This window comes from Lagopus muta, chromosome 11 (assembly GCF_023343835.1).
Source record: "Lagopus muta isolate bLagMut1 chromosome 11, bLagMut1 primary, whole genome shotgun sequence".
NCBI classification, from domain to species: domain Eukaryota; kingdom Metazoa; phylum Chordata; class Aves; order Galliformes; family Phasianidae; genus Lagopus; species Lagopus muta.
Genome location: NC_064443.1, coordinates 9,690,168 through 9,716,374, shown reverse-complemented (window position 1 = coordinate 9,716,374; position 26,207 = coordinate 9,690,168). Strand labels below are relative to the sequence as shown.

The following is a 26,207-nucleotide window of genomic DNA, read 5'->3' as shown; positions in this document are numbered from 1 at the left end:
CTACTGCTTAATAGACTTTTTTAGGTCAAAAAATAATATTACCCCCCCCCCCCCCCAAAAAAAGAGAGCTTGCAGAACTAAGGGCTGTCTGACTCTTTGGAAACACCTTTGGCACTTGGTGTGTGTCACTGTCTGCTAATTAGAAGCACCCACGATACTCAAGCATACCCCTAATGGCAGACAGCTCATCAGAGACAGAACCAGCCGTTAGCAAAGGTAAAGCAGTGCTGCACGTCTGTTAATTACCAAGGCTGACCCAAAGAACTGTTAAACGTAATCCTAAAAAAAAAAAAAAAAAAAAAATAAGGCTATTTGAAACTGAACCAGAAATTATGACACCACAGGTTAAGATCTGAACTCCCTGCCTCTGCTACAGTATTTCAGCTATTGGGGCATACATTTACTCCTGAAGTTTTATGTGTGTTACAACTCCAAACTAGCAGAAGTTACTGCCTTCCCAAGACAACAGCACCTGGAGGAGCCCAGGCAGCCCCCCCAGCTGGTTTGGCATGCTCTAAGGGGATACAAGCTCCAGACACAGACTGCCAGTGCTCTGCAAACAGCCAGCCTGCTAAAAGGAGCTGCCTCCACAACTGGCAGCACTCAAATTACAAATTCAGGTCCTAACAGCTAAGATGCATCACATACTCCAAACAAAATATAAAAATGAATCTAAGGCGAGTTGTCATTCCTGCAGTAAGCATGTGTATTTGCTCATTGCTAATCACTGTAACAGCAATGAAAAAAAAATCAAACATGAAAAAAGTAACCCATTTTTTCCCCTCATTTTGCACTATAATTTAAAACTAAGTGCCCATATTTTCAGATTTAAGCCCGTGTTTTCTGCTTCACCCACTAAAAAAAAAGAAAGCTTCAATCAAGAAACTTGCACAGAAAGTACCACTAAAGACTGAAAAACAAGATATGCTAGCAGCAGATTTGCAAATTTAAAACCAGAATGGTTTGAGCTCAATGTGCTACATTTTAAGCACAGAGCAAATAGGACCAAACAGAACTGCCAGGTCATGAGCAGTGCCCAAACCATAAGGCAAGGCTGACAGGATCACTGCCTTCCACTGCATCCATTCATGCACGTGGGGAGGGGAAAAAACCACAAGTGATGATAGAGGCCTGAGCCCAGAAGCAACAGCCTCACCTCACAGATGTCCCCATGCTGTCACAAACACTGTGCTACTATAGGAGTTCAGTCGGTCATTACAGCTTATTATCTCAATGGTAAGAAATGACAGTGTAAACCAGAGATATCTGCTTATGGGTTAACCAGCCAGGATGAAATTGAGCTCCAGCTTTACACAGAGCAAATGAAATTAAGTCAGGTTCAACACCCTTTCTAAAATCATTTTCAGTTCCAGTTCAGCTGCTTCTGAACTGGAACACTGGTCAATAACAAGCAAGAACACAAGCAAGATGAGCTTGAAGCTTCAGCAGTCACCAGAAGACCAAATAAAGCTTTCCACCAATGGGCCAATAGGATTATTCCTTCCAACAGGCTAAGGAAATACCAGCTGGTATGCATTAAACATGTACATACCACATACACCTAGCATATGTTGTGTGCAAAGCCCTGAAGCTCAGAATCCCACACTCACATCAACACCAAAACTTGCTGACCCAACCACAGGCATTCCCACTCAGCACTCTGTCTCCAACCTTTCTTTCCCCAATCAGGGGTGGGTGAAGAGAGGCTCTGAAAAGCAAACAGATTATTTCTGGGCAGTAGATTGTTTGAAAAGAATCCAGCTGCCTATGACCAATTAAAATAAGCTGCTGGGACACCCAGGGATGGGTGCCTGCGAGGACTTCATCCCACACACGTTCCTGGCCAGCAAAACCACAAAGAGCCACCAGAAAGCTGAGGCGGCCATCCAGCCAGCTAGAGAGCAGGGCTGGGAGCAGCCGGCCATCCCTCATCGTCAGCCCGAGGGAGGACTTCCCAGCAATTTAGGCTCTGTGAGCAGTCTGTTCTTGCACAGCAAGTGATGCCCTTCAGTCTTGCCTGAAACAGCTAATTATGGTGCAAAGTTTGTCCTACCATCACCCCGCTTCTGAGTTCATTCTTTCCAAGCGGTACGGAAGACGATGACTCTCGGTCAATAACTCTGACAAAGCCATTATCCAAGGGGCATTAAACGGGGAGATAAGAACTTCGGGACTTTGCACAAATCATATTAGTTCGATTCTGAAATCCGCATAATGCTTCTTTTCAAAGTATTAATTTCATTTATTCTATTTGCTCTCCCTCTGTCCTGATAACAGAGGCACACATGGCCCCTAAATGAGATCCTCCTATTTTATAAGTTATAATCCTCCCTTTCTAGAGGAGTAATGAGATGTCTTCGCTTAATCGTGTGGATTCCCCCCACCAGCTTCTGCTTTTCTCCAACCCCATCCCACATTGATTTGTTTCAAAGGCTTCAGCAAAAGCCATCAGGCTGGGAGTCACCGGCTGTGAGACGACAGCTCACAGTGCATACATTGCACAGCATTAGGAGATTACAAAACCAAGAAAAAAAAAAAAAAAAAGAGCAGCTTTGCTTGCAAAGTTTCTTTTGTTGGTAAGAAAAAAAAAAAAGCCAGAAGCAGCAAGAAGAGACGAGGTTTTGATTAATCGGAAATGAAAAAGGAATGATTGGAGGTTTAGGAAAATGCAAGACTATTCACAACACAGCCAAGGAATTAAATAACTATGATAACTTCAGAAGTTCCCCAAACTAGAGTTCAGAAAAAAAGACAGACTGATTCCTGTGGATTGCACATGAGACTACAAGCATTAGTCACACAGGGCAGGCCCTGCTCTGAAGTACCCTACCTATCACCCTTGTTGTCCTGCAAGTACTTGTGGTGTTAAATTACTGAAGAGTCCAGCCAGCACTGTGATCCTGCAGAGATGCACAAAGAAAACATTTTCTGATATAAAGTGGTGAGAGCTGTTCTGCAGCAGCTGAGCAGGCTGCTTCTGCCTGAGCCAGTCCCACACGTGTCACCAGAAGCCACACTTGCTCAAAGTGAAGACAATGCTGCAGTGTTTCTACTTACAGTTGTTAACTTCTTAAGCTTTAAAGAGTGTTAGTCAAAACCTAAGCTGTCTAGAACCTAAATACCTTGTTCAAAGTTATTAAAAAAAGAGAAGAGTGTAGAACAGGATCCACATCCTTTTGTAACCAGTGAACTGTTCACAAAAAAGATGATCAAGTTTTAATTTGTACCCTATAAACCAGAAACAGACAGCAAGTTCCCTACCAAACATTAGCCATGCTCTCTGCAGGACTTCACAGTACTTAGTCTCACTGAAGTGCCTTAAAGATCCTGCCAATAATAAAAGGAAGGATGGAAGTCATAAAGAACAGATTAAACGACAAGCTATGTTCAGCACAATCAAAATGAAATCATTTCAAAATACAGCTACCATATTTGGATTTATGATCCACAAGTGGTAAAGTTAAAAGGAGAATATAGCAGCACTGCTAGAGACAACTGTCAGAGAAAGCCAGTCATGACAAAGTGATACAGGCAGGGCACAGCACAGCTCAGGATCTTACTGCAAGCATCAAAGTAGAAATAATAAAACAAACCTTCCTAACGATACGTGGCATGATGTTCAATTGTTACACAGTTAAGTACTGTTAGAAGCAAATTACCAACTTATTTCCATCATGGGAGTCGTCCCGTTTTCCTCTGGCTTCCCTCATAGCAAAAAACAAGAACACTGAAAGCCCTTTCCTTTATAAACAGCAGAGAATTTCCCGTTCCACCTGCATCCAGACTACCACCAGGTGCACCTACTGCCACTGCTCTTTCCTGCCTGAGAGGGATGACAGATACAGATGAGATGGAAGTGCAGTTCACACCCATCATTTACTTAATATTTGAGGGCTAGAAAGCAGCTAGAAGAGTGAGCAAAAATATTCAACCTCCATTCCAAATAAAGGAAGAAAATACTGGAAGACAAAGGGCAGATATGAGCAGGACTGAGCAGAATAAGGTGCCTGAAAGGAAACTGTAGCTGAGATAAAGCAAACCTGATAGGGATCCTAACAATTTTACAAGCTTGACAGAAACAGTTCCTGCTTCGCAAGACACCTAGCAACTAACAGACAGCAGCTTTTACCTCATCTTTGGAAGCACAGGCTGGACTGTTTCATTTTTAAGAGTCTTAAATTTATGACTGATCAAGAGATAGTTAAAGAGCAATGAAATTTAACAGTTTCTTGGTCTTGCACCAGACTGCATGGCCAATACTTACATTTTACAGGTTACACAGGAAGAGCCTGATCAGATTTTTGCACAACAGCAAGTTTTCAGTATCTGGACATGCGATACTGCAGGATTAAAAGCTAATTCAGACAATAGAACAGGTTTTGTATGTTGGAGGTCAGCCCCCTGCTCAATTTAGAGGTACTTTCCTCAGACTTCACAACTATTGCCTGTCTCTGTTAGTCACAGCTCTCAGAGCTCTCTGTATCCACTGCAGGAGGGCAGGCCTCTGTTTCTGAGGCAGGCCTTATCTTCTGAATCCACTAGCTTCTCCCACCTCTCTTTACAGAGCTGCTAATGGCATTCATAAGGATAACGCTCCTTGTAGTGGGAAGAGAGCTAACTCTGTGTCTGCTGACCCAGAGGAACAGCCTGCCTCAGACATCGCTATCCTAAAGCTCAGCAAGCAGGCAGACTTCTCATGGGTAGGGCACAATATGGCAAGCAGAAGTTTCCAGCTATACCTTCAAGAGCAACCTCAGAGCTCTACAAACACAGCCATGTGCTGCAGGTTACCACGGGGTCAGAAGGCACTGATGGGCCCAAACCCACAAATGAATACATTCACAGAAGGCATGCAACTGTTAACCACCAGGTGATCAAACAACTTTTAATCAAATAAGTCTCTATACCTCAGAAAGGCAGAAGTTGCAAGGGTACACAGGTGGGAAGCACTGCTTTAAGGCTGCTCTATTCTCATGCGCTCCAGAAGCATCTGCCATGGGTTACTGTCAGAAATGGGTCACTGCCAGAAGGGTCTTCTGTCCAAACCATTGCACAGTTATTTTCACTTAAATTTTATTTACTCAGCCCCCAGGTATTATTATTAGGCTTGATGATCATTGAGGTCCTTTCCAACCTAAGTCAATTCTATGACTGTAACTTCAAAATGCTTCACAGCAAAAATCACACGCCTGGCTAAGCTGTGCCTATTGCTGTTCAGCACACAGAAAAGAAAATCCACAAAGATTCTTCAGTTCAATCAAGTGCAAGCAAGAGATCAGTAGGACAGAACACAGAGACAACAAGCATTGCTCAAGTCTGTCCCCTCTTCCTAAGCCGTTCTTTCAGTATGCACTAGGCTAAGAGAATTATTCTCAGCCCAGTTTTCTCAACAAAGATTTTCAACATCACAGTTTACACAAACAGGCAGTTTGACCTCAGGTGCTGGAAGCACAGCCCCACCTTGCTGTCCCACCTCATCCCACTGCAAGTCAGGAAGAAGTGGCAGTTCCAGTAAGATACTGTATTGTGTACAGGCAGTACAGCATTGGCATAGTAATCAGTATTTAATAGAACACAACATAAAATGGTATCAAGTGAGCATTAAGCATCAGTACATTTTGTTACCAGGATGATAAATATCCAAGATTTTTTTTTTTTTTTAGATTTGTTTACTTGCACAACCATAATCCAGGAACACAAAGCAAAGCTTCATGACAGGTCAGATCAGCAGAGTTTAAAAGCATACATTTGTTTCATACGCTTGCCAGTTTAAAAGAACACACTGTCTCAGATAACAAGCCCATACACACAAAGCACACTAACCATTCATCCTTCTTCCCCCACAGGTCAGGCTGTTCTCAGCACAGTCATTGCTTGTGCCATTCCCTGCAAGCCTTAGAATCACTGAGAGACAACTGGTGCAGCTTGCTGACTACACTCTAAGCCACGGAGTAGAGTTACGAGGAGACCAGCGTTTCAGACTAAAGCAGTTTCTAAACTCAACATACAAGTGACATTTAATGAACCCCTTCAAGCAGAGTGATTCCAGTCTGTCCCGCATGGGAACGTAGCGGAGGCCGTTACTCACCAGCTGAGCTGCTCTCTTCCTCTCCTCATTGGTGCTGCTCCTTTCCCGCTGAAGGGCAGTACTCAGCACCTCACCAGCTGCTTCCCTTTCTCTTTTGGCCAGCCGGAGCAGCTCCTCTTGAACCAGGGCCTGCTCCTGCTCATACCTATAGGAGTGCCGAAGACAAACAGAAAAGTTGATCAGCTGACTTCTGGCACCAGGTCATGGCTTAGCATGGACAATCCTTGACAAGGGCAAAACCCCAAATGCATAATCAGTTTGGCACAAAGCTGCTCACAGTCCCTCCGTTATCGGCAGAAATTCAAAAGTCCAACTTCAGGCATGACCTGCAGCTTTCACTGACAAACAGCCCAGGCTAAAACAGCAAACTGAGCTCTATATAGGCTTGTATTTCAGTTATATTTAGCTCTGTTGAGTACTTAATTATCACCTAAAAATTGCAATAATAGAAAGTAGTTAGCTAGATAAATAGATACTGCTTTGGACAAGATGAAAGGATGCACCACAATAAAAGGAGTTAGCCTATTTCACAGCATAAAAGGAGCTGAATTACTCTTTTCCTCAAACTTCACCTCACCTCCTATATAATTCCTGCTCTGCAACTGTAGCCTTCTGACCAGAGTTACTTGCTGTTGGTGGCTGGATTCCTAGAAAGAAAGAAAGAACAAAACTGACAACTGTAATACAAAACACAGCCTGAATCATCTGATAAGAACACTTAATACATGTTATCCCATCAAGACAATAAATAATAATCCAGAGAATTCTCAAGAAAATTCAAATCAGATGGAATTAGACTTCGTGGAAGAAAGAAACACTGACAGCACTATCTTCAGCAAGGCACACTGAACCAAGTATACTACACGCCTGTCTAGGGAAGGATGTTACTCACAGATAGTTTTATACTGAAACATAAGCATAGTTTTAGTCCATTTTCTAGTTGTTTCTATATTTGTGAACCAACAGAAATCGAATCATTTTCTGAAGTGTAAGGAAAGTCAAATTCAGAAATCATGCTCTCACCATTCGCTCGACGTACCGTGTAACCTGTGTTTAGTCTATGCTTCTCCTCCAAGAACAAACATTTCCAAAGAACAAAAAGCAGCATCTCCCCACCCATCCACTATATACTCCCTGTGCATGGAAAAGGGACAGTAAAACAAGTTTCAAGAAACACAAGATAACGTAAAAAAAAATTACTGCCTTGCTTACTGTGTGTTTATCTGAAATTCTACACTCACAAAGTCATACAAGTTTCTTAATGCATCTGAGAACGATGGCATCCTAAAGACAAAACAAAAAGATCTACAAAAACAAGTTGCCTTGCTTAAGGTCCCACAGCAACAGAACTAGAACCACAGCATTTCAGTGGCTCTTCTCAGGATACATTCATGCTATATAACAAGTGCTAAGCAGCATGCTGTTCTGCTCAGGAAGCAGCAAAATTGCTTCTGACGCATTCTTGGGAACACCAGGAAAAGTATTTGCAGGTAGGCCAACAGTCATACACACAAAAAAGACTGAAACTCACCCAGGTGGTGAAGGGGCTATGTGGCAGGTAAGGGTATGTGGCAGCCCTTCACAGGAAGCAGCCTAGGTCCAAGAGATGCTCTTCATTCAGTGGCTGGTGCTTATATGAGCCCAGGGGGGACCCCACACTGGTCCACCCCTTCTAGTCTCATGGGAACCACAGATGCAAACAATTTGCCTGTGCTCCCTGGGCCAGCCACACCCCTTCACCAGGTGTTCACCATCAGTTCAAACTCTGACCTAACAGTTCCCCTACAGGTGTCAAATCAGTAGACCCGACAGGGACCGGCAGTACCTGTAGGAGATTTGGGTTTCCCTTCTGCGGCTGTTGAAAATTGAGCTGTACCACTGGGTAAGTGGGGTGACCTCTGGCTGTCCCTTTTACTTTGAGATTCTTTCATCCGATTCACTACATCTTCAGTGAGCTAAAACACACACATGAGAAAGCAATTACTCAAGTTAGTCAACTGAGCACTTAATGTACATATGCGTCAGGATAAAGGCATTTAATTTGTTAGCCTTTAAGCTGCTCCAAAACCAGAAAAGCTCAGGTGGAAGGGACCATCAGAGACATCTGATCCAACTGTGTGAACACTCAAAGACTAACCGAAAGTTAAAGCACATTTCTGAGGGCATTATCCCAGTGCCTCTTGAACACTGGCAGATGTGAGGCACCAATCACCTTGCTAGGAAGCCTGACCACGTTTACAGTGAAGGTGCTCTGCTGTTCTCCTCATGAGGGATGGCATTAGAGGCCATACAGGAGTCCCAAAAGATTGCAGCCAGCACCTTTCTTCATCCACCGAGCAGACGGCCATAGCAGAAAACTGGCGATAAAACTTCCAGCCTACAGACAAACTAAGAGCCACACCTGCCCAATTTCAACCTGAAAGGCAGTAGATATCTCAAAATAATTCTGTTCGATAGAAATACAGTGCGAATGAGCAGCGCCCATTGGAGGCGAACCAAACACAACGCAGCCTTCACATTCAGCCCGCGGGCAGGGCAGGCTGCGCACACACACAGCGCCCATCACCCAGGAACGGCGTCCAAAGGCACACAGAAATACAGCGGCCGTGGGCACACGGAGCTCGGCGCGGAGTCGCGCCACACACACGGTGCACTGAGATGGGCGCAGGCCGGCCCGGGGCTGCCGCGTCCCCCTGAGCAAAGCCGTGCCCGGGCCCGCCGCCCCGCAGCGCCTCACCCTGATGCCCTGCAGCACCCGAACTTGCTCCCGCTCGTCCAACCCGAAGGACACCTTCCTGCCGCCGTGGCTGCTCTCACTGCCCCCCATGCCGGCGGGGCGGCCGCTGTGGACGCCTCTCCTCCCGCGCCGAGCAGCACCTCCCCTTTGCCGGCGCCCGCCAACATCGCGGGCTCCCATTGGCGGGCGGCTCCGGGGCTGCCAACCGCGTGGCGCCGTACTGGCGGCGGGCCGCGGGGCACCACGGGAGCTGTGGTCCGGAGGCGGCAGCCCGGCGGCGGGGACGTCCGAGCGCGTCCTGCGCGGACACGGCACATCCAGAGCTCCCTGCTCCGGCCGGCAGACAGCCCCGTCCTACTGCTTCGTCCTGCAAGCGGCGAATATTTGTGTAATTCTTTGGGGACTTTCCCCATTGCTGGAGTTCTCAAGAGTGCAGCGTGACAGAGCAGCGTCAGCTGTTGGCACTGAAAAAGCCATCACCATTCATCCCAAAGCCCAGAACGAGAAGTCTCGCCACACAGGCTTTTTCCTAAGGAAGAAACCCTGCCTACAGCAGAGCCCCCAGTGCTGGAGACACCTGGGAACAGCAGGATCCAGTTACAGAGAACAAACTCAACTGCTTATACCTGAACATACTCTGCTGTCCTAGCCTTCCAGAAAGGGAAAATTCTGTCTCTTGTAAAAAGGCACCATGTAACTCCATTAATATCTGCTAAGCTTGTTTTTTTAATACTCCACAACACAGGTCATTTAAGAAAGTATAACCGTTTATGCCAAACATCATTGTATTTCTTTATTTTACAAACAAAAATATACATTTATTCTCTATTTAGACTCTTTACACACCCCCCCACACACAACACACTTCTGCTCAAGGCCTGTTGTGAATACAGCCCAAAGCCTTATATACATAGAAATACACCAGAAGGAAGGTCAGTCCGTGACCTAGCACAGAAGCTCCCCAGCAACATGGGAAGCTCCAGAAATACTGGAATCCTGCTGGCAAAGGACAGTATGGACACACTGACCACCTGCACAGCAGATCTGCTTAGACATTCCAATCTTTCAGACCTGTCCAAGGCCAACAGACTCCAGGGAAGCTCTGCAGGTTTTCCCATGCTTGCTAACAGCAGCTCAGGGTCGGAGCCACAGTAAGAGCAGCAACTGGGCAATTCAGGCACCACATCATCCATCCCTTTTACAAGTAAAATGTGGCTGATGCAGACTCACAGCAAGAAAAAGGAGGAGCACAGAAACTTCTCTGATGTGGCAAGGACCAACTTGGCCAGGCCAGTTGCTTGTCCACCCCTTCCATAGTCATTACAGCAGGAGAAATGTGGCAGGCTAGACACTCCAGCTCTCACACGTGGAAATTTTTTCTTCACTTGATAAAACAAAAAGTTTTGTGGAACTTTAGAAATTTTATTATTAATGGTGTCAATGCTACCCAGAAGCCCACAGGGCAAAGTCCCCAGGCTGCAGAACAGAGAAGCTGCATTGCTCATTAACGAAATAAAAGATAAGTGAAGGGCCTGCATAGTTTTGTCAACTGACAGGAACCTTGTGTTCTTATCTAAACTATTTCTTTCCCTACATGGAAAATGCATTCGCTGCATACACTCATGATTCTAAACTGATACCTCCATGCTGCACCCTGCGTGATGATTTCCCCAGGAACTCTTACCCCAATATTCTTTTTCAGGAACAGCAGTGAGGTGGGGCAAGAGATGCACAGTGCCAAAACGTTTCAAATTTCCCCTCTTTCTACTCTTTCTAATGGGAAGATATTATCACCTACAGCAGATCTCCACCTACCCAGATGACACAGGTAGGTTCCCCCAAAGCTGACTTCCCCAAAGCTAGAAGAATAAACCTCTTCGTCCTTGGACAGCACAGTCTGTCTCAGAAACCAGTTTACTGCAGCTATCAGCTCAACAGTCCCTGAATTGGAACAAACTGTCTTGGAACTGCACATCAAACAGCTCTGACAACAGTTCCTATTCCAGTGTGGAAGAGACTAAGAATTTCCAGATAGCTTTTAAATGAACCACACTTCACATGCCCATAAGTATTTTCAATGTATCAAGATGAAAAGCCTATTAAGGTCATTAGAAGTCTGGGGAACTGAACTGTAACACAAGAGGACACTGCCACAGCAGTTCTATCTGCATCCACTTCCCACCCAACCTAGAACACGGGCCAATTTGATCTTAAGATGCCTGTGGTGTTTAAGAACTCCCATCACTAGACACTGACAGCTCAGATTCATCAGCTTCTATCCTGCCTCAGGCATCTGAACATCTTTGAAGCCTTCATCAGCACAGACAGCCTCTTCCTTCACAGCCCTCTCCACGACCCTGCCATGAAGCATGGTGAAGACATAACACATACCTACTGTACATGCTGTGTTCTTGAAACTTCACCCCGCTTCAGTGCTGTTATTGAGATGTTCCTGTGAGCTCAGATGAACAGCAGTGCAGTCTCCACAGATTGTTTCATAACTACTTCAGCTCAGCTGGGCAGCAGCTGCCTGTCCTGCCTCCCTATTATTGTGTCAGCTCACACAGGTGCTGCGAGATACCAGCTGTGCTTCCCAGAGCAGCCCTAGGATACACTAGGCAGCTCATTTCTCTTCACACCTCTTTTCTCCTTCCTACACACTCAGATTGCAATCCTTTTAACTCCTAACAATTGCAATTCACAGTTTTCATTAGCATTAGCTGAAACCAGAGATGAGTCCAACTGAGCAGCTTCGCCATTGAGACACATCTATTGCCACCCATCCATGGTAGTGATAAGATCCAGACAACTGTGCTTCCTGAGAAAGCCCAGGAACACAAACTTTGGTTTAAACCACCAAACTCTCTCCATGTGTGTAGAATACACAGTCAAATAAACAGCTTCTAAACGACATTTCCCTTAGTTGGCAGACAAGTGCTGTCAGTCATTGAAAAGCAGGAGGTGCCAGTCAGGCCTGTCCTTCTGGGCCATATTCACATCTGGAACGCAAAGAATCAGGAAGGTTCAATGTTTATAGGTTTATGAACAGGACTGTTCTGGATTGCTCTCAGGCAGTGACGGGAAATATTCTCTCCAAAAAGGCTGCCAACTTAGTTCCATGATAGGTTTCAGAAATCCTAAGGAAAAGAGGAAAGCCACAGCAGATAGCGATGAACAGATTTCCAGTGGATATCCTAACATCCTCAGCATCAGGGAGTTCATAAGGTGCAGGGGGGAGCCCTGCCTTAGGCATTGATAGCTTTCCAACGATCGCTGTCTATGCTGTTGATGCTGCCCACGTGATACGGCATAGAGGCCACGTCATCCAGGTAGGCTGTGGTATCAATCTGAGTGCTTGAGTAGAACCCAGAATCCATTCCTTCCTTCTTGGCAACAGCATAAGCATGGGGTAGGTGCACATCCACATCTTCAGGTTCATCCACCTGACACTTGTAGGAGAAAAGGATCTTCGGCTCAGACCTAGAGTCATTAAAGATTTAAAATACATGTTTAAGCAAAATATCTCATAACAGCCACTTACCCTTAACTGAAACTCGGTAGCACTGAAACAGCGAGTATTTAAGTATTAAAGAACTTTTCATGTTGCTTTCAGTCTGGATATAGTCATAGTGGAATAACTGCCATGGAACAATGCTAACTGTAGCTTTGGACTAGGCTGCCTAGGGGAAATAAAAACAGCAGTCCTGACATCGGTGTCACAAGCATGTTCTCCTCTTTCTGAGTTCTGAATTACTGAGAGCAGCATCCAGGCATCACTGGACTTCACAGCAAACAACAAAAATATTCTATTTCTCATTCCACCTGTGTGCAACAGGAAAATCAAAATACAAACACTTGCAAATCAGCACTTTCTATCTCTATCTCCAGATACTGTTCTGATTTCAAAGACATCAGAAGCATTTTGATATTTTAGGAGTACTTTCTATTCTTAGTTATTCTAAAGCCTGATTGTGGTCTCTTGCTCAAGGACAATAAAACGTACAGCTTACACAAAGGAATTCCTACCAACATGCATCTCTCCTGAGTGGCCACACGGCGGCACACCCAACCCAGTAATCAACACTGGACAGAGCTTTCAGCTGGGGACTGGGCCCTTGTATAGGAAACCCGAGCCAAGGGCTGTTTAACCAGTAAACCTCCTAAAAACCCACTTTGAGCCAGCTTAATCTGCCAGGACTCAGTCCCTCACTAACTAACTTAGTGACTGACTTCAGCAGCAGAACTTCGCACAAATAGGATGTAGACACTGAAGTGACAGAGAGAGGTGCTTAGGGAAATGCAACTATTGGTTCTGCCTTGTACACAGGGGAGCCCTGGATACAAGTGGCCAGTGCAGGACCACAAAGAAAATCAGTAAGCCAGGAATGAAACATTGGCTCCCTCACTGGCATTCCAGTCATTGCAGTCATTGCCTTTATTCTACAGCTGGAAAACAATCTGGCACAGATCAAATAACAATGGTCAGTCTCTAAACCCCTGTTCTTGCTACTCACCCAAAGAAGCCTTTCAGGAATGCCACATAGATGAGAGGTGCAAAGAAGCTGAAGTAAAGGAATGTAGTAGCATCAACACAGCTGTCAAAAGCAAAAGGGAAGATGAAGGTATTTAGGACTCAAACAATACAGCTGGATAACCCCAGCCACATCCACCCAGAAGAAATGATTCTATTTCCCTCAAGAGCAGGCAAGCAGAGCACAAACCTTGTGCTAAACAAATCTGGACTGATGCAAACTAACAGACATTGCTGTGAACATGTCATTGATCCTAGACACCTTGGAAGGGAACCATGTCACATCCCAGGAACTGACTCAAAGCAAAATCTCAGTTCTCCCTGTTTTGACTCATGGAAAACAACTGATTTGAACTGCAGAATGAGACTCCAGATATGACTAAAGGTATCTTGTATTTCTAGCAAACAGACCATTTGCTCACATATTCTCTAAGAAACAAGCCAATGATCAGGCTTCAGTGGACTCACACTGCCACTCCTGTTCACCACCTCAAGACCACTGTGGAACATGCAGCTCCAAAGACCCCCACAGATGTGAGTTTTTTCCATGAAACAAACAATAGCTCTATTCCTCCTTAGGAACACTGCAGAAGTTTGTTTTCTTGAGGCACTGTTGAAGGACACAATTGCAACATTAGAAAGCAGGCTGTAGACTCCTTCCCCAACATACATACCACAGTCCTTCTATGATATCCACACAGAGAAGGGCACTGCCCAAACCCTGCACCAGATTCAGCACTGCCAGGATCCCAGCGTAAACATAAAAACTCTTCCTGGCTGTGAGAAAGACACAGACATGAAGATGAAGCTCAACCTCACAAGCACCAGCACAGTGCAAACAGTAGGTTCTGTTCAATAGAGACAGCAAACCCAATGCAAGCATCTCAGCATCTTGGTTGTTTATAAACTCTCAGCAGTTAAGACCAAATTTTTCTGTCCCATGCTGCCAGGACAGACAGGTATAAAGGGTTAAACATCTCCTCCTGCATGTGTATGCATGCAAGCACAGAAAATGAGTTCTGAAAGCACATGGCCCTGGCAACACATGCAGAGACATGGTAGAGAAAGAATTCCACAGCTGAGACAGAAGGATGCATCCATAACACAGCCATATACAGGAACCTCTTACTCCCCTCACTTATTTTTTATCCTGGTGCTGCCCCACTTACATGATGGAAACACTACAGTCACTTACAGGGCAGAGAAATCCGGTCTTTAAGAGGAGTTTTTGGAAGAATCACCACAAAGGAATAGACCTGTTGGGGCAAAAGAAAAAAGAAAATTGTTCTGTGGCTTAGAAAGCTTGGTGGGGCAGAATACTGTGTCATGAACCTCCTAGGTGCCTCACGTTTTAGTGGCACAGGCCTCCATTATTAAACCCAGTGCACATGTGAGAGCTCCACACCTCACCTCATCAGCACAGCTAGTCACTGAGAAACAGGGAGTGAGGGAACACCTGAATTCAGCTGCTGTAGTTCACACCTTTATTGGTTCAGCTTCACTGCCTCATGAAAAGCATCAATACTGCACTGCACATCAGGCAGGAAGGACCCAGGGCCTTAATATACTCAAATCATCCTCCTTGTCCCATTCAGAAAATACAAAGAGGCTGTCAAAGTGCTTAATACATGCCTCATACTCACCAGAAAGAAGAAACAAGAGCTGGCAAGCCAGAAGTGTCTCCCTCCGTGGCCATAGATGTTGAAGTCTTCAGCTGAAAGGTGAGCATCAGGGTAGAGGATTTCCAAGGTCCCCTAGGAAAGAAAAGGCACCATCACAGTACTGTTATAGTCAGCATCCTCATTACAGTGGCTGTCTGTATAAAAGAGACTACGTTCAAAGTTCAAATAAAAGTTGTCTCTGCCACCTGAAACACAAATTTTGCCCTGCTTAGGCCAAGTTACGTTCACCCAGGAGAAGAGGAAGAAACAAAACAAAACACAAGGGGAACAAAATGGCAAGAATGAGTATCTAAATGAAAACAGTATCAGTGATATTCCAGAAAAAGAGACAGAGTGAAAGGAGGAGAGTGGACACAGCCCTGTTTCGAACAGTTTCATTCCAATCTTCAAAGCACACCTTCCCTGCTGTATCCAGAATATAAATGCCTGCATTTGTGTAACAGCTGGGAAAGGAGACTGTCTCCTTCATTTAAATCTCTCAAAAATGGTTAAGAGCAGAAGCTTCCATACAGACAGTGGAGTAAGAAAAACACTTCTAAGCATCACTAAACCCAGATCCAGTATATCAAGTGTTGGAGCTGTAGGTGCCCAATTAAGTGTCATGTGGTAACAAACAGCTCACTGCCACTGCACACAAGGGCCTGATCATCAAACAACTGTCTGTTATTCTGGTACTGCCTCAAATAGAGGCACAAGGCTGGCCACTTACGTATTAAGGAGAAGAACAACACCAGACACACACTGCATTGTCCAGAGAGATGGACTGAGCTAATCAATGGAGCTAGCAAGCCAGCTGCTAGTTTGAAGGGAAGCAAGAGCTCTCAGCTCAAGAGGAGACAAGCAGCACAGTGCACAGCCCAATGAGCACACTTGGGCTGCCTCCATCTAGTTTGCATTTGTGGCACACATGTGAGAAACTCTAGCTCTTGTTCCAAGATTTGTTGGACAAAACTATCCATCTAAATTTCCTCCCTATTTCTTGACCCCGGCTGAGCCATTCACACCATGAAAAGGACAGTGTGATATGGTCTAATGTATATTCTGGGATCCCCATACACTACCACAAGAATCCAGTCTTTCCCCACAACCTAGTCCAAAGAGCAAAGCTGCTACTTTTCCCCACATTCCAGGCAGGAGCCCCACAGCTGACTTCAAGCCAATTAACCTCTTCTGCTCTGACATACTCACCTGAGTGACAGAATATGCTAGAGACAGCACTGTAGTGATTGCCAGAACACGCTTCACACTCGACTTGCTCTCCAGATGACCTGGAATTAAGGAACACAGGTTGAATCAGGAAAACAAATATAATAAAACATCTGCATTTCCAGAGGCCCTCAAAGGAAGGTTGAAGCTCACTTAACCTTTGTTAACTGCTTCCACTTGGAGAGCTGATCCTTTGAAACACAAAACAAAACCTGTAAAACAATAGGTTTTAACTTGCTTTCCTCCTGCCCACACTAATATACAGAAAATAAACAAGTTCTTTCACTGGGGCTATGAGGCCCCCCCCCCAAAAAAAAAGCAGGAACAACTCCATTACCAGCTACACAGACAGACTGCTGTTTCTTTTCAGGAAAAACAGTGATGAGGAGGGAAAGCCTAACAATCTAGAAATATTTACACTGGGACATGATGGAGCAACCAATCTCCAAAAGCTCCTTTCAACCTAAATTACTTTATGATCCCACCAAAGTAGGAAGAACCAGTGTTCATGTCTCAATTGCAGACACGGCAGAGACACCTACTACATTCCCTCTCCCCATCAGCAAGGTGTGCTCCAATAGTATTTTCACTCATACAACTGAATGCAGAGTGACAAAGGTACAGCTAAATGAATCAAATGAAGCCAGGAGAGAATAAAACTAAACAACGGTGAGGTGATAGAAGTATCCTCAAACACGACTATCTTAAATAAGATGTGTTTCATGCAAAGATCAGGCAGCTGATCTCTGTATAAAGGCCTTTTCACATGTTGCACGCTCCTTCACCACGTGCAAAACAAATAAAGCACAAATAAATCCTGAACTGTAGGGTTCAGAACTGTAAACGTAACCAGGCTTTCAACCGTTACCAATAAGCTGTCCAGTTTGTCTTCTGTCTTTATTCTAGTGCTCCTTAATGTGCACACTTACAGATGTGGTCTCTGAGGAAAGGAAGGGAATAGGAAACATTCACAGCACTCAGTAAGCCTCCTGACACTTACCAAAGGCAAGGCCTAGAATCACCACGCTCAGCTCAATCGCCAGAAGGAAGAACCTTGTGATCTCCCACAGGATCTGAGGTACAAAGAAACCAGACAAACATGATTAGGAAGAGCCAGGAACCAGTTGTAAGTTAATACAGAAAATTCTGTTCTCTATCCCTGAGGATGGCTGCCTCTCACTGGAGCAGGCTATTTCCACAAATCTTCCTCATGCTTTGTAGGATGTTCATTTTACACTCACCTCAAGCTCTGACCTTGCCTGCACAGAACAATTGTGAGAGCAAACAGCATGCCTGCTGTTTGGGACACAATGTGGCCACAGTCTGCCATACCTACAAATCTGTCCTCTACCATAGATGTGCATTTTTTGCTGTACTACCAAAAAGCAGCAACAAAATGATCTTAAAGCTGTAACATCAAACAGTGCCAATTCCTATAGTAGTAAGTTCTAAAGTAAAGCCTGAACAAGACTTATGTCCTCCTTCAAAGACAGTGGGTCCCCAAATTCAAAGTATAGTCAAACCTGCATTTAATAGCTTCCAGTTTGTCATTTTCATTCCCAAACTTTATCTGGTGAAACAAGACCAGATAAACAGCACGTCAAGTGACTTTCCAGAAAGTCATGCAATAAAGCAATGTCAAATCTGGGTACAAGAACCCAGATCCTGGCTAATTGATCCTTTTCCTCCAAGCTTCCAATGGCACTGTTTTGACAACACACAGATAAGAGGCAAGTGATAAAATAGGAATACACAACAGGAACATGTACATGAGAAAAAGAAAAAAAATAATAGGAGAGGCTTCTGCAGGAAAAAATTAACATAGTGTCTGTCTTTCTACACTTCTGAGCAAGTGTACTTTGCAGCAGTACCAGCAGAGCTGAGAAAAACCACCTCTCATCTCTTCTCCGTTATTCAAGTCCTAGACTTTTGTCTGTTCAACAGAGGTGAGTGAAAATGCCACAAACATCCGGCCACACAACAAGCAGAGCCTTAAAAGGAAAAGCAAAACCACCACACAGATCCTCAACAACAAAGGCAGAAGATTCATACTCTGCAGGTGGTTCTTCTCCCTCCAGCACCTCAAGATCAGCAGAGCTTTTTGTTTTAGGTAACACTCCGTTGCAATCATTACAAAGGAAGAGCACACACAAGGCTATTTCCTGTTTGTTAAGGGTTCACCCTGTGCTCAGAGGAACTGCAAGGACATTCAGCTATCAGTTCAAAAAGGAAAAGTCGTTTTATTTGCTTTCAATACAAGAAAGTTCAGTATTTTTCCAAGAGCCCTTCAAACAGAGCAAGAGCATCAAAAGCCACACTTCGCCTATCCACTAAAGGTATCTGAATGTTTGCTTAGCTCTCGCAAGGCAGAGCTTTCTATCTCTTCAACAGGAAAGCTTTACCACCATTTGTGTGTCTAAACTAGGAAGTCCATTGTTTTACAGTCTTAGAGGTGGTGACTGCTTAGATACAGCTAGAGGAACAGGATTTCATAGTAAACACAGCTATGAGCACTGCAAATAAGAACACATTCTTCTTGCAAGCAAATAAATGGGAAGCAGTAGCAAAACACCGTGGCCAGAGCCTCCAGAAGGAGCACAGTACCTACCTTATCAGCAACCGTGGCAGCATCAGAGGCACTCACAGTCATGGAGACAACAGCACGGGCAATACCAACTAAAGCCACCACAAACACCTACAGGAAAAAAGCAGCAAAGAAGAGCTCAAGTCAAAAGGCACATTACCATATACAGGATACCTTCTTGGAATTCTATTTCCAGGCCAGCTTTGAAGCCTGATAATGTGCACTGAGGACATAATGTAATAACATATTTGAGTTAACTTTCCAAAGGCTTGTCAGGTACAGAAACACTGGCTTAGAGTTCATGGAGGTGCACATTTCTTCAGCTATCAGATTAAACACTCCCTTACAACGATGCTCTTACAGTCATTCTCCCCACCTTTCAGTTCACTGGGGGCAATCAGATGAAAAATACATCTCTCCAAATTAGAAGATCAAGTGCTTGGTATGACTGAATTAACCCAATCCCATCAGATAACAGAAGCCACTTTATACTAGCTACCACATTTCAGATCTGTGATAAAGCTGAAATCCACACAGTTGGTTTTTCTCCACACTCAACACTGACAACGCTCAGGAATGCAAAAGATAAGGCAATGCAGATAACTGCTTTAAAGCAACTTAGCTTACTGCACAGTGCAGCATTAAGATACCAGCTCATACCATTTAAGCATGGCAGCACAGAGCTCAGCAAGGCTAATCCATCAGTCACTGTGCTGCCACAGCCATACCATGCAAATAGGAGCTCAGCTGGACACATCTACCCTCTGCTGGGCAGATCTACTCTCTGAGAACACAGATTTTCCCAGATACAATTCTCCAAGCTACAGGCTTAGATACACTAATGATGAAGGTATGAAACAGTCATATCTAACAGAATGAAAAGTACAATCTGATTTCCAGATGGATGAAATCAACCAATAAGCCATCTGCTGCAGAACGCTTCCTCCTCAGAGAAAAGGGAGATGCAAACAGCTCAAAGAATAACAATGTGACATTCCCTTCTTGGGTGGAAAACTTGGACAAAACACTGACAAAAAAAGAAGGGTCCTACAGAAGGGTTCTGGAGCAGGAAGAACTCAGGAAGCAAAAAGGGTGTTTTCCTCTAAACAGAGAGAGAATCTTACAAAGCTATCAGCTTAGCTTTAACCGCTGACTCCACAAGAAAGCATTCCTTCACAACGTGACAAACAACTGCCTGAGAGGAAATCCTCACTGAACACAGTTATCCTCATTTCCAAAACTGATCCAGAAGATCAAACTGACTGAAAAGCACTTTTCTCTAAGACTGATTCATCACTTTCTACTTCTCACAATGTTTTCAAAGAGCCAACAGCAGTCAGCTCACTTTTTCTTCCCTGCGGTTTCTGAGGAGTTTTGTTTCTCAAAGACTTCAGAACGAGCTTTTTATTGACCTTCCCTGTATGACTGCAGATGTAAAAGACGACTTAAATCCACATAGGAAACTGCCAGTAGTATTTTTTGATTTTGTAGCAGTTATGTATGGAGCTGTTCATTATTCTTCAGTGGTTCACATACATGAACACAGTGAGATACTGGTTTTGTGTCATGTGACATGATGCAAGAAACAAGGAAAAAGAAGATGCTGGGTTCCAAGACAGTGACAAACAGAAGAAAGCATGCAGGGGAAAAAAACAAAATCACCATAGAAAAAATCCACCATATCTAAATATGGACATTACCAGAAGCTGAAAGGTAGAGTTCAAACAGCAAGAAGTCTATTCCTGCTAGCACACCTTCAAATGTTAGATTTGGTCTAGGCTCTCTCTCTCCACTGGTTCAGTGATACTTGTCAAGAGTGGTAATAAAAAACACTCCATCAATCAGTTCAAAAGCACACAGCAGTACTCACTAGTATGTAGAATGTAGTGAAGATAGGGCTGGAAGTGACCCGGATTTTGGCCCTGGCAGAGGGCAGCTTCCAGAGAAGAAACATAAAGAAAAGCACATTGGGAACCAGGAGCAAAAGATCCCAGTAGCGGACTCTGCAAAAAGTAAATAGAAAAGTTTTGTCCTGCTCTGCAGCACCAAGAAGGCCAGGGACCGGCCCTGCCCTGCTCACCCAAACACCGAGAAAGCAAGAATCCCACAGTCAGACTGTGACCCCATTTTGTCTCTCACCTGGACTTCCCAATGTCCTCATAAAGCAACAGCAGGCATTTGTGTGGCACCGTGATGTTCGTGCCATTGATTGCCTGCGCTGTCGTTGGAGACAAAGTTGTCACATTATCCAGTGCTGTCACCAGGGCAGTAGAGCGTGTGATGTTGTCAGACAAGGAGAATCTCATCATGGACATCATGGACTGGAATATCCTGCCTCCTTGCAAGTTCAGGTCAAACGTGGCACGGGACAACAGCAGCAGAGAAAAGAGAACATTAAAGCAGTTGTGAGTCAGAGCTAAAAAAGTGTATCCCTTCCATTAGGCCCCCACACAACTGCTTCCTGCTTGTTACTGCAAATTATTATAATCAGAAAGACTGCATGACACAACAGAATAACACCTGCCTTCACTCTGCACACAGCCATTAGGGCAGACAGTATAAAATCAGCATCTTGTATCAGAGTAAAATGCACCTTCAAACAGTGATTGCTTGAGCCTCAGCAGATTGATAGAATAAATCAAAGCTCAGCAGCAATACATGGCATCATCAGACAAAAACCCTGCTGCATCAGAGCATCAATTATTCTAGATCCCAAGCCCAAGAAGTCAACAAATTAATTCCTACAAAAGTCAAGTTGAAGGTTCATAACTAAAACCTATTGCTGTTACCAAACCTACAGTCAGAGCCCCACATACTTTTATCTACAGGGACTGTATGTACTATATTCAGAAATCAACATCAAGAAAGCAAAAAAAAAAAAAAAAAATCAGCATTTTTCTCTCCACAAGACACCAGAACTATTCTGATTTTAAAATCAGAACAGTAAAGATGTGTAAAGTTGGCACCTTCCTATAACCCTACTAGCATCAGGTTCTCCACCTTCTTCACACCCCCCCATCCAGGTCACATCGCACTTCTCAGACACCTGGATGCACACAAACCCAGGAGTTCACAAACCCAGGCTCAGCAGCTGTCCCTACCTGATGTGTTTTTCTTCGGGTTGAACTCCCGGGCACCAAAGAGCTCTGAACTCAAAATGAACTGTGGGGCTTAGCTTGTTAGCCTGCCCTGTCTTAGCCCTCTCCAGGCACCTGAAAAAGGACAAGAGAGAGCTTCCCATTCTCCTGATTAGGTGTTTCTGAATTGCCTGCCACAGAGAACTTTCTTATCTTTTCTGCCATCTGCCCACCCCCAGGCCCTACACTGCTGTACTATTAGCTGTCCTTACAGAAGATGAACAGAAACTCTGTTCTCCAGAAAGCACCACATGTTTTGTGCCCAGTGGCTTCGTAAACGTTGTAGCAGTGTAAGTAATAGCTGCAGTTTCTCTGTTGATTCCATGGTCACCTTAGAAGCTTGGATGAATGCTGGTTCACTGTAGAGCAGGATTAGAGGTTGACTAGTAAACTTTCTCCTGATTCAGTGTTAGCTTGTGCAGATCCTCCCCCTTCTTACCCTAAAGTAGCAACTCTCACTGCTAAATACACTTGACCAGCAGTGTGTTGAAGGTCTCATCACATCCCCCTGCACCCTCCAGGGATGTGGCTGCAGATGACACAGACTGAAACATCTCTACCAACTGCCATCCCAAAAATGCACATAGCCAGAGACAGCACTGCATGCTGCGGTCAATCCAGGATTCATCTTAAAAGAAGACATCTCCCCCTGTCTGAATTTAACCCTGGCTGGTAAAGCCAACAGCCTCAATGCCAGGAGTCAGCAGGTCATTTCCCTGGTAGGGCTGAGATGACTCACAGGTCAGAAAGAACAAGCAGTACAGCCCTGCGCCACCTCCGGAGCTTTCAGAGCTCAGTAGCACCTTCCCCACAAACTGCCCAGGTCTCCAGGGCACAGAGTTTTCTTCAGAGGCTGAGATTTGTCTTAAGTCTTCTGAGGGCAGGGGGTACCCATGCCTCTCCCAGCTAACAAACCCTCCCTTTGATTCACCCACATTGACAGATACTCACTGGGATGAGATTCTCCTGTGCAACTGCCATATGCTGTGCTGCACGAGAGATGTCATTAAATAAACACACAGACCTGGAAAGATCAACTTTGTGCTGAGATGGCAATATCTGTGCCAAATGATCTTAGTTCTAGCAGGGGTTCCAGCAAACCACCTCCACACTGCACATCTCCCCATAAGTGTCTTCTCTTCCCTCCAGTAACTCACTCCTCTGACACCATTGAGGATTTCCTGTAAATAACTTCACTTCATTCTTCTCTTCTGAAACACTTTCACTGACCTCTACATCTCAGTAGCAGCAAAGACAAATACATTCATATTTACCAATGCAGAAGAATTTATTCCTTCCGAAATTTAAAAATGCTGGGAAAGGATAGAGAAAACTCACAGAGCATGGGTAGAATTACATCAGCTGTGAACCATGACACCTCTAACTGCTACTGGGACCAAGAATTTGACTTGGGAAATCCCAGTGAAAAGGGTTTGATTATAAAGCTGCAGACCTACCTGGAAAAATAAACATGTCCTCAGAAAAAGAACAAGGAGACTCCAACCTTTTTCCCTAGAATCCATCGCTATCACACAACAGCAGTGAGCTGCTGATAAGGAGAGGAGTTGGCCACATGCAACAGCCAGCCTCAGTCACAAGGTTTCAAAGGGCAAAGCAGAATTGAGATTACCTCCATGCCAGGCTGCTCACTATGGCCTGGTGTTACTATCCTACAAAGGCAGAGCAGCACAACGCCCAACATACAAGGGCACGAAGGGCAGCCAGAGCCATCAGTCTCACAGCACACGTCATGCTTTTCTCATAGCCAACGGCCACAGAGAAGATGTTGAGAATTGCCCTATTCTGGTTGAGGCCACCAGCAACAAACCCACAGCAATGGCACTGGGAACTGATGCCCGGGAAACAGCCTTCATCACACCCAGCACCACTGCTCCCTGCTGCACTTTCCAACCCATGCCCCAGCTCATCTGAACTAACCCAGTTAGCTGAGCATAGCCCTCACTCACCACACCCTGCCCAGAGCCGCCAGCTCAGCCCACACAGAAGAGCTGAAGCCACCCCACAGCCACACATCAGCATCCCACACCCCAACCCAGCTTTCCTTCTAACAGACAGCCTGAACTGCCAAACACTGGAAAATAAAAGGAAAAAAGGAGTTTGCTATATTACAGTTGAATTGAGCCTGATGTGGTTGAGCAGCGTTTCTCCATCCAGGCAGAGACACAGTGCTGGAGGCTCAGCTGCACCTCCTGGCCAGGCAGCTGCCTCTTAGTAAGGGGATTCTGCTTTTTGGTTCAGGATGCATAGTGTAACCAATGAAAACTGAGGCTCAGGTTACTAGCAGTTGTCTGCAGTCTCAAAACTCAACCTCACAGATGTGGTCACACAAACCTACCAGACTTCCAGGTTTAATAAAACTGATTGTTTCCCTTCTTTCTGAAAACAGCATCGGAAAGCACAGACCACATCAGGGCTGGAATTGCTGCCTACAGTTCCGGATGCAAGTGGCAGAGAGATGCACTTAGCAGATCCCTGCTTAAATGAAAGCATTACTCCAATAGGTTACATAGCTTTCAAGGAAAAAGAGAAACCTTTTTTCTTTGCTCCCCTTTAAAGACAGTCGTTCAGATCTCCCCTTAGATCAAAGCCATCGCCATTCACATTGCATTCTCGAACAAACAGGTGGCACGTCTGTCCTGACAGGGCTCAACTCCCTTCTCTCCAACTTTCACTATCGCTTCTGCTTCAGGACAAAACTCTGAAAGAGAGGAACTACAACACTAAAAAAGCACCAAGAGCACCAGTAACCCAAACAGGACAGAACGCCAAGCTCAGGAGCAACACTACATGGTAGGCTTCCCGTTCCTCTTCCAGGCAAAGGAAGGAAAGGAGCAGCACGGGGACACCTCACACGAACAAGAACCACCCGCTGTAAGGGCAGCTGAAGGCAGCGGAGCGCTCCAGAGCGCCTCGAGCGACGGAGCCCCGGGCACAGGCCGTGAGCACAGCGCGGCGCCGAGGCCCGAGCCCAGCCGGGACAGCGGGGAGGCGGCCAGGAAAAGGAAGACGGAGCCTAACGTCCCGCGCCGGGCCCCCGATCACCGCACCGCCTCAGAGAACCGCAGCCAGGCCCAGGCCGCGTCCCCACAGCCCCCCTCCGCCGCCCGACCCGCTCCTACCCGCCGCAAGACGTAGCCCTCCCGGCCCGGCCTTCCTGCAGGCGGCGCTCAGTCGCAGGGACCCACACCCGCCATGCCAGGCCCGGCACCGCCGCTCCGCTCGGCCGGGGAGCGCTGCACGAGAGGGCGGACAGACAGCTGTGTGCGGCAGGAGCAGCAAAGCGCTGCCTTTCCGGCTAAGCCCGGCAGAGCCGCTCAAACAGGAGCCCCAAAACAGCCCAACCCAGGCGGTCGGGGAGGCGGAAAGAAATCGGGGCGCCGGCCTATGGGAAGCGGCGGGAGGCGGGGCTCGGCGGCGGGCGGCCGCCATTTAAGGGCTCGCGGTGCAGAGCGGCCCTCTGTGCGATGGGCTGTAGTGCTGTGCGAGGTGTGGGGCTGCCTGCTTGGGGTCGGCCTCGGCACGCTGCTCTGTTGGAGCTGAGGCTTTGTGCTTGTGCCGTGCTGTTAGAACAGTGCCTACAGAAGCCGGCCCTCGGCATCATCCTGCTATGTCCCTTCCCTTTTGTCATTGCTCACGTTAATGACGTGTTGTGAAGTTTTAGTGCTGGCTGTTTGCAGGTCTGTGCTCTGACGGTCGGCAGGTACAACATCTCTGAGTTACAGCAGGGGCACCTCTGCTCAAGAAGAAGCAGAATGTTCTGGCTAAAATATCTCCAGGAATGGGAGTTATGTCTTCTTGCCTCTACCCCCAGGCTTTAGCTCATGGCACATATGGCCTCCTGCATGGCTTTGTCAGGAGGAAAGGTTTTGCTTCCCAGTTCACCTGTTCATTCCACCTGACTTCTCTGAGGGTGCAGCCCAGCAGATGTAAAAGGTGCCTCTCAAACAGAAGAATGCTCTGTGCCATCTCTGCAGCCCTGTGCGTAAAGGTGGCAGGGCTTGCTTGGTGGGTCCCTACTGTGTCACAGTTGGAAGCAAGACAAAGGGTGATACTTAACAGACTTGGTGGAACCCTGAGGGCCCTGGGGAGGGCTGTCCCTTGGTGTTTTCCTCGTTGCACTGTTGTCTTTTGGCACCAAAGCCTCACCTGACTGCAGGTGTGCATTCCAAGATAGTATTATGCTCTCCTGTCACCAAATTCCATTCTTATATGACACCTGTC

The 26,207-nt window shown here is 45.8% G+C and overlaps 2 protein-coding genes across 3 annotated transcripts in view; both read right to left on the bottom strand.

Annotated features, from left to right (window-relative positions):
• The window catches only part of CHCHD6 (coiled-coil-helix-coiled-coil-helix domain containing 6), a 101,019-nt gene extending 92,029 nt beyond the window's left edge, over positions 1-8,990 (bottom strand). For both annotated transcript variants that reach the window (XM_048957943.1, XM_048957944.1), the window contains exons 1-4: positions 8,826-8,990; positions 7,914-8,043; positions 6,666-6,735; positions 6,089-6,233 (exon numbers count right to left, since the gene is read on the bottom strand). In XM_048957943.1, the coding sequence (XP_048813900.1) occupies positions 6,089-6,233; positions 6,666-6,735; positions 7,914-8,043; positions 8,826-8,915 (435 nt within the window). In that variant the 5' untranslated portion in view covers positions 8,916-8,990. The remainder of the gene's footprint in view (positions 1-6,088; positions 6,234-6,665; positions 6,736-7,913; positions 8,044-8,825) is intronic.
• Positions 8,991-11,959: 2,969 nt separating this feature from the next.
• Positions 11,960-25,363, bottom strand: TPRA1 (transmembrane protein adipocyte associated 1). The gene is made up of 11 exons (XM_048957942.1): positions 25,106-25,363; positions 20,968-21,166; positions 20,699-20,831; positions 18,853-18,939; positions 17,245-17,317; positions 16,227-16,306; positions 15,000-15,110; positions 14,552-14,612; positions 14,031-14,133; positions 13,340-13,420; positions 11,960-12,305 (listed from the first exon to the last, which is right to left on the bottom strand). The coding sequence occupies exons 2-11, from the start codon at positions 21,144-21,146 to the stop codon at positions 12,071-12,073; spliced, it is 1,143 nt and encodes a 380-aa protein (XP_048813899.1). The 5' UTR covers positions 21,147-21,166; positions 25,106-25,363; the 3' UTR covers positions 11,960-12,070.
• Positions 25,364-26,207: the final 844 nt, after the last annotated feature.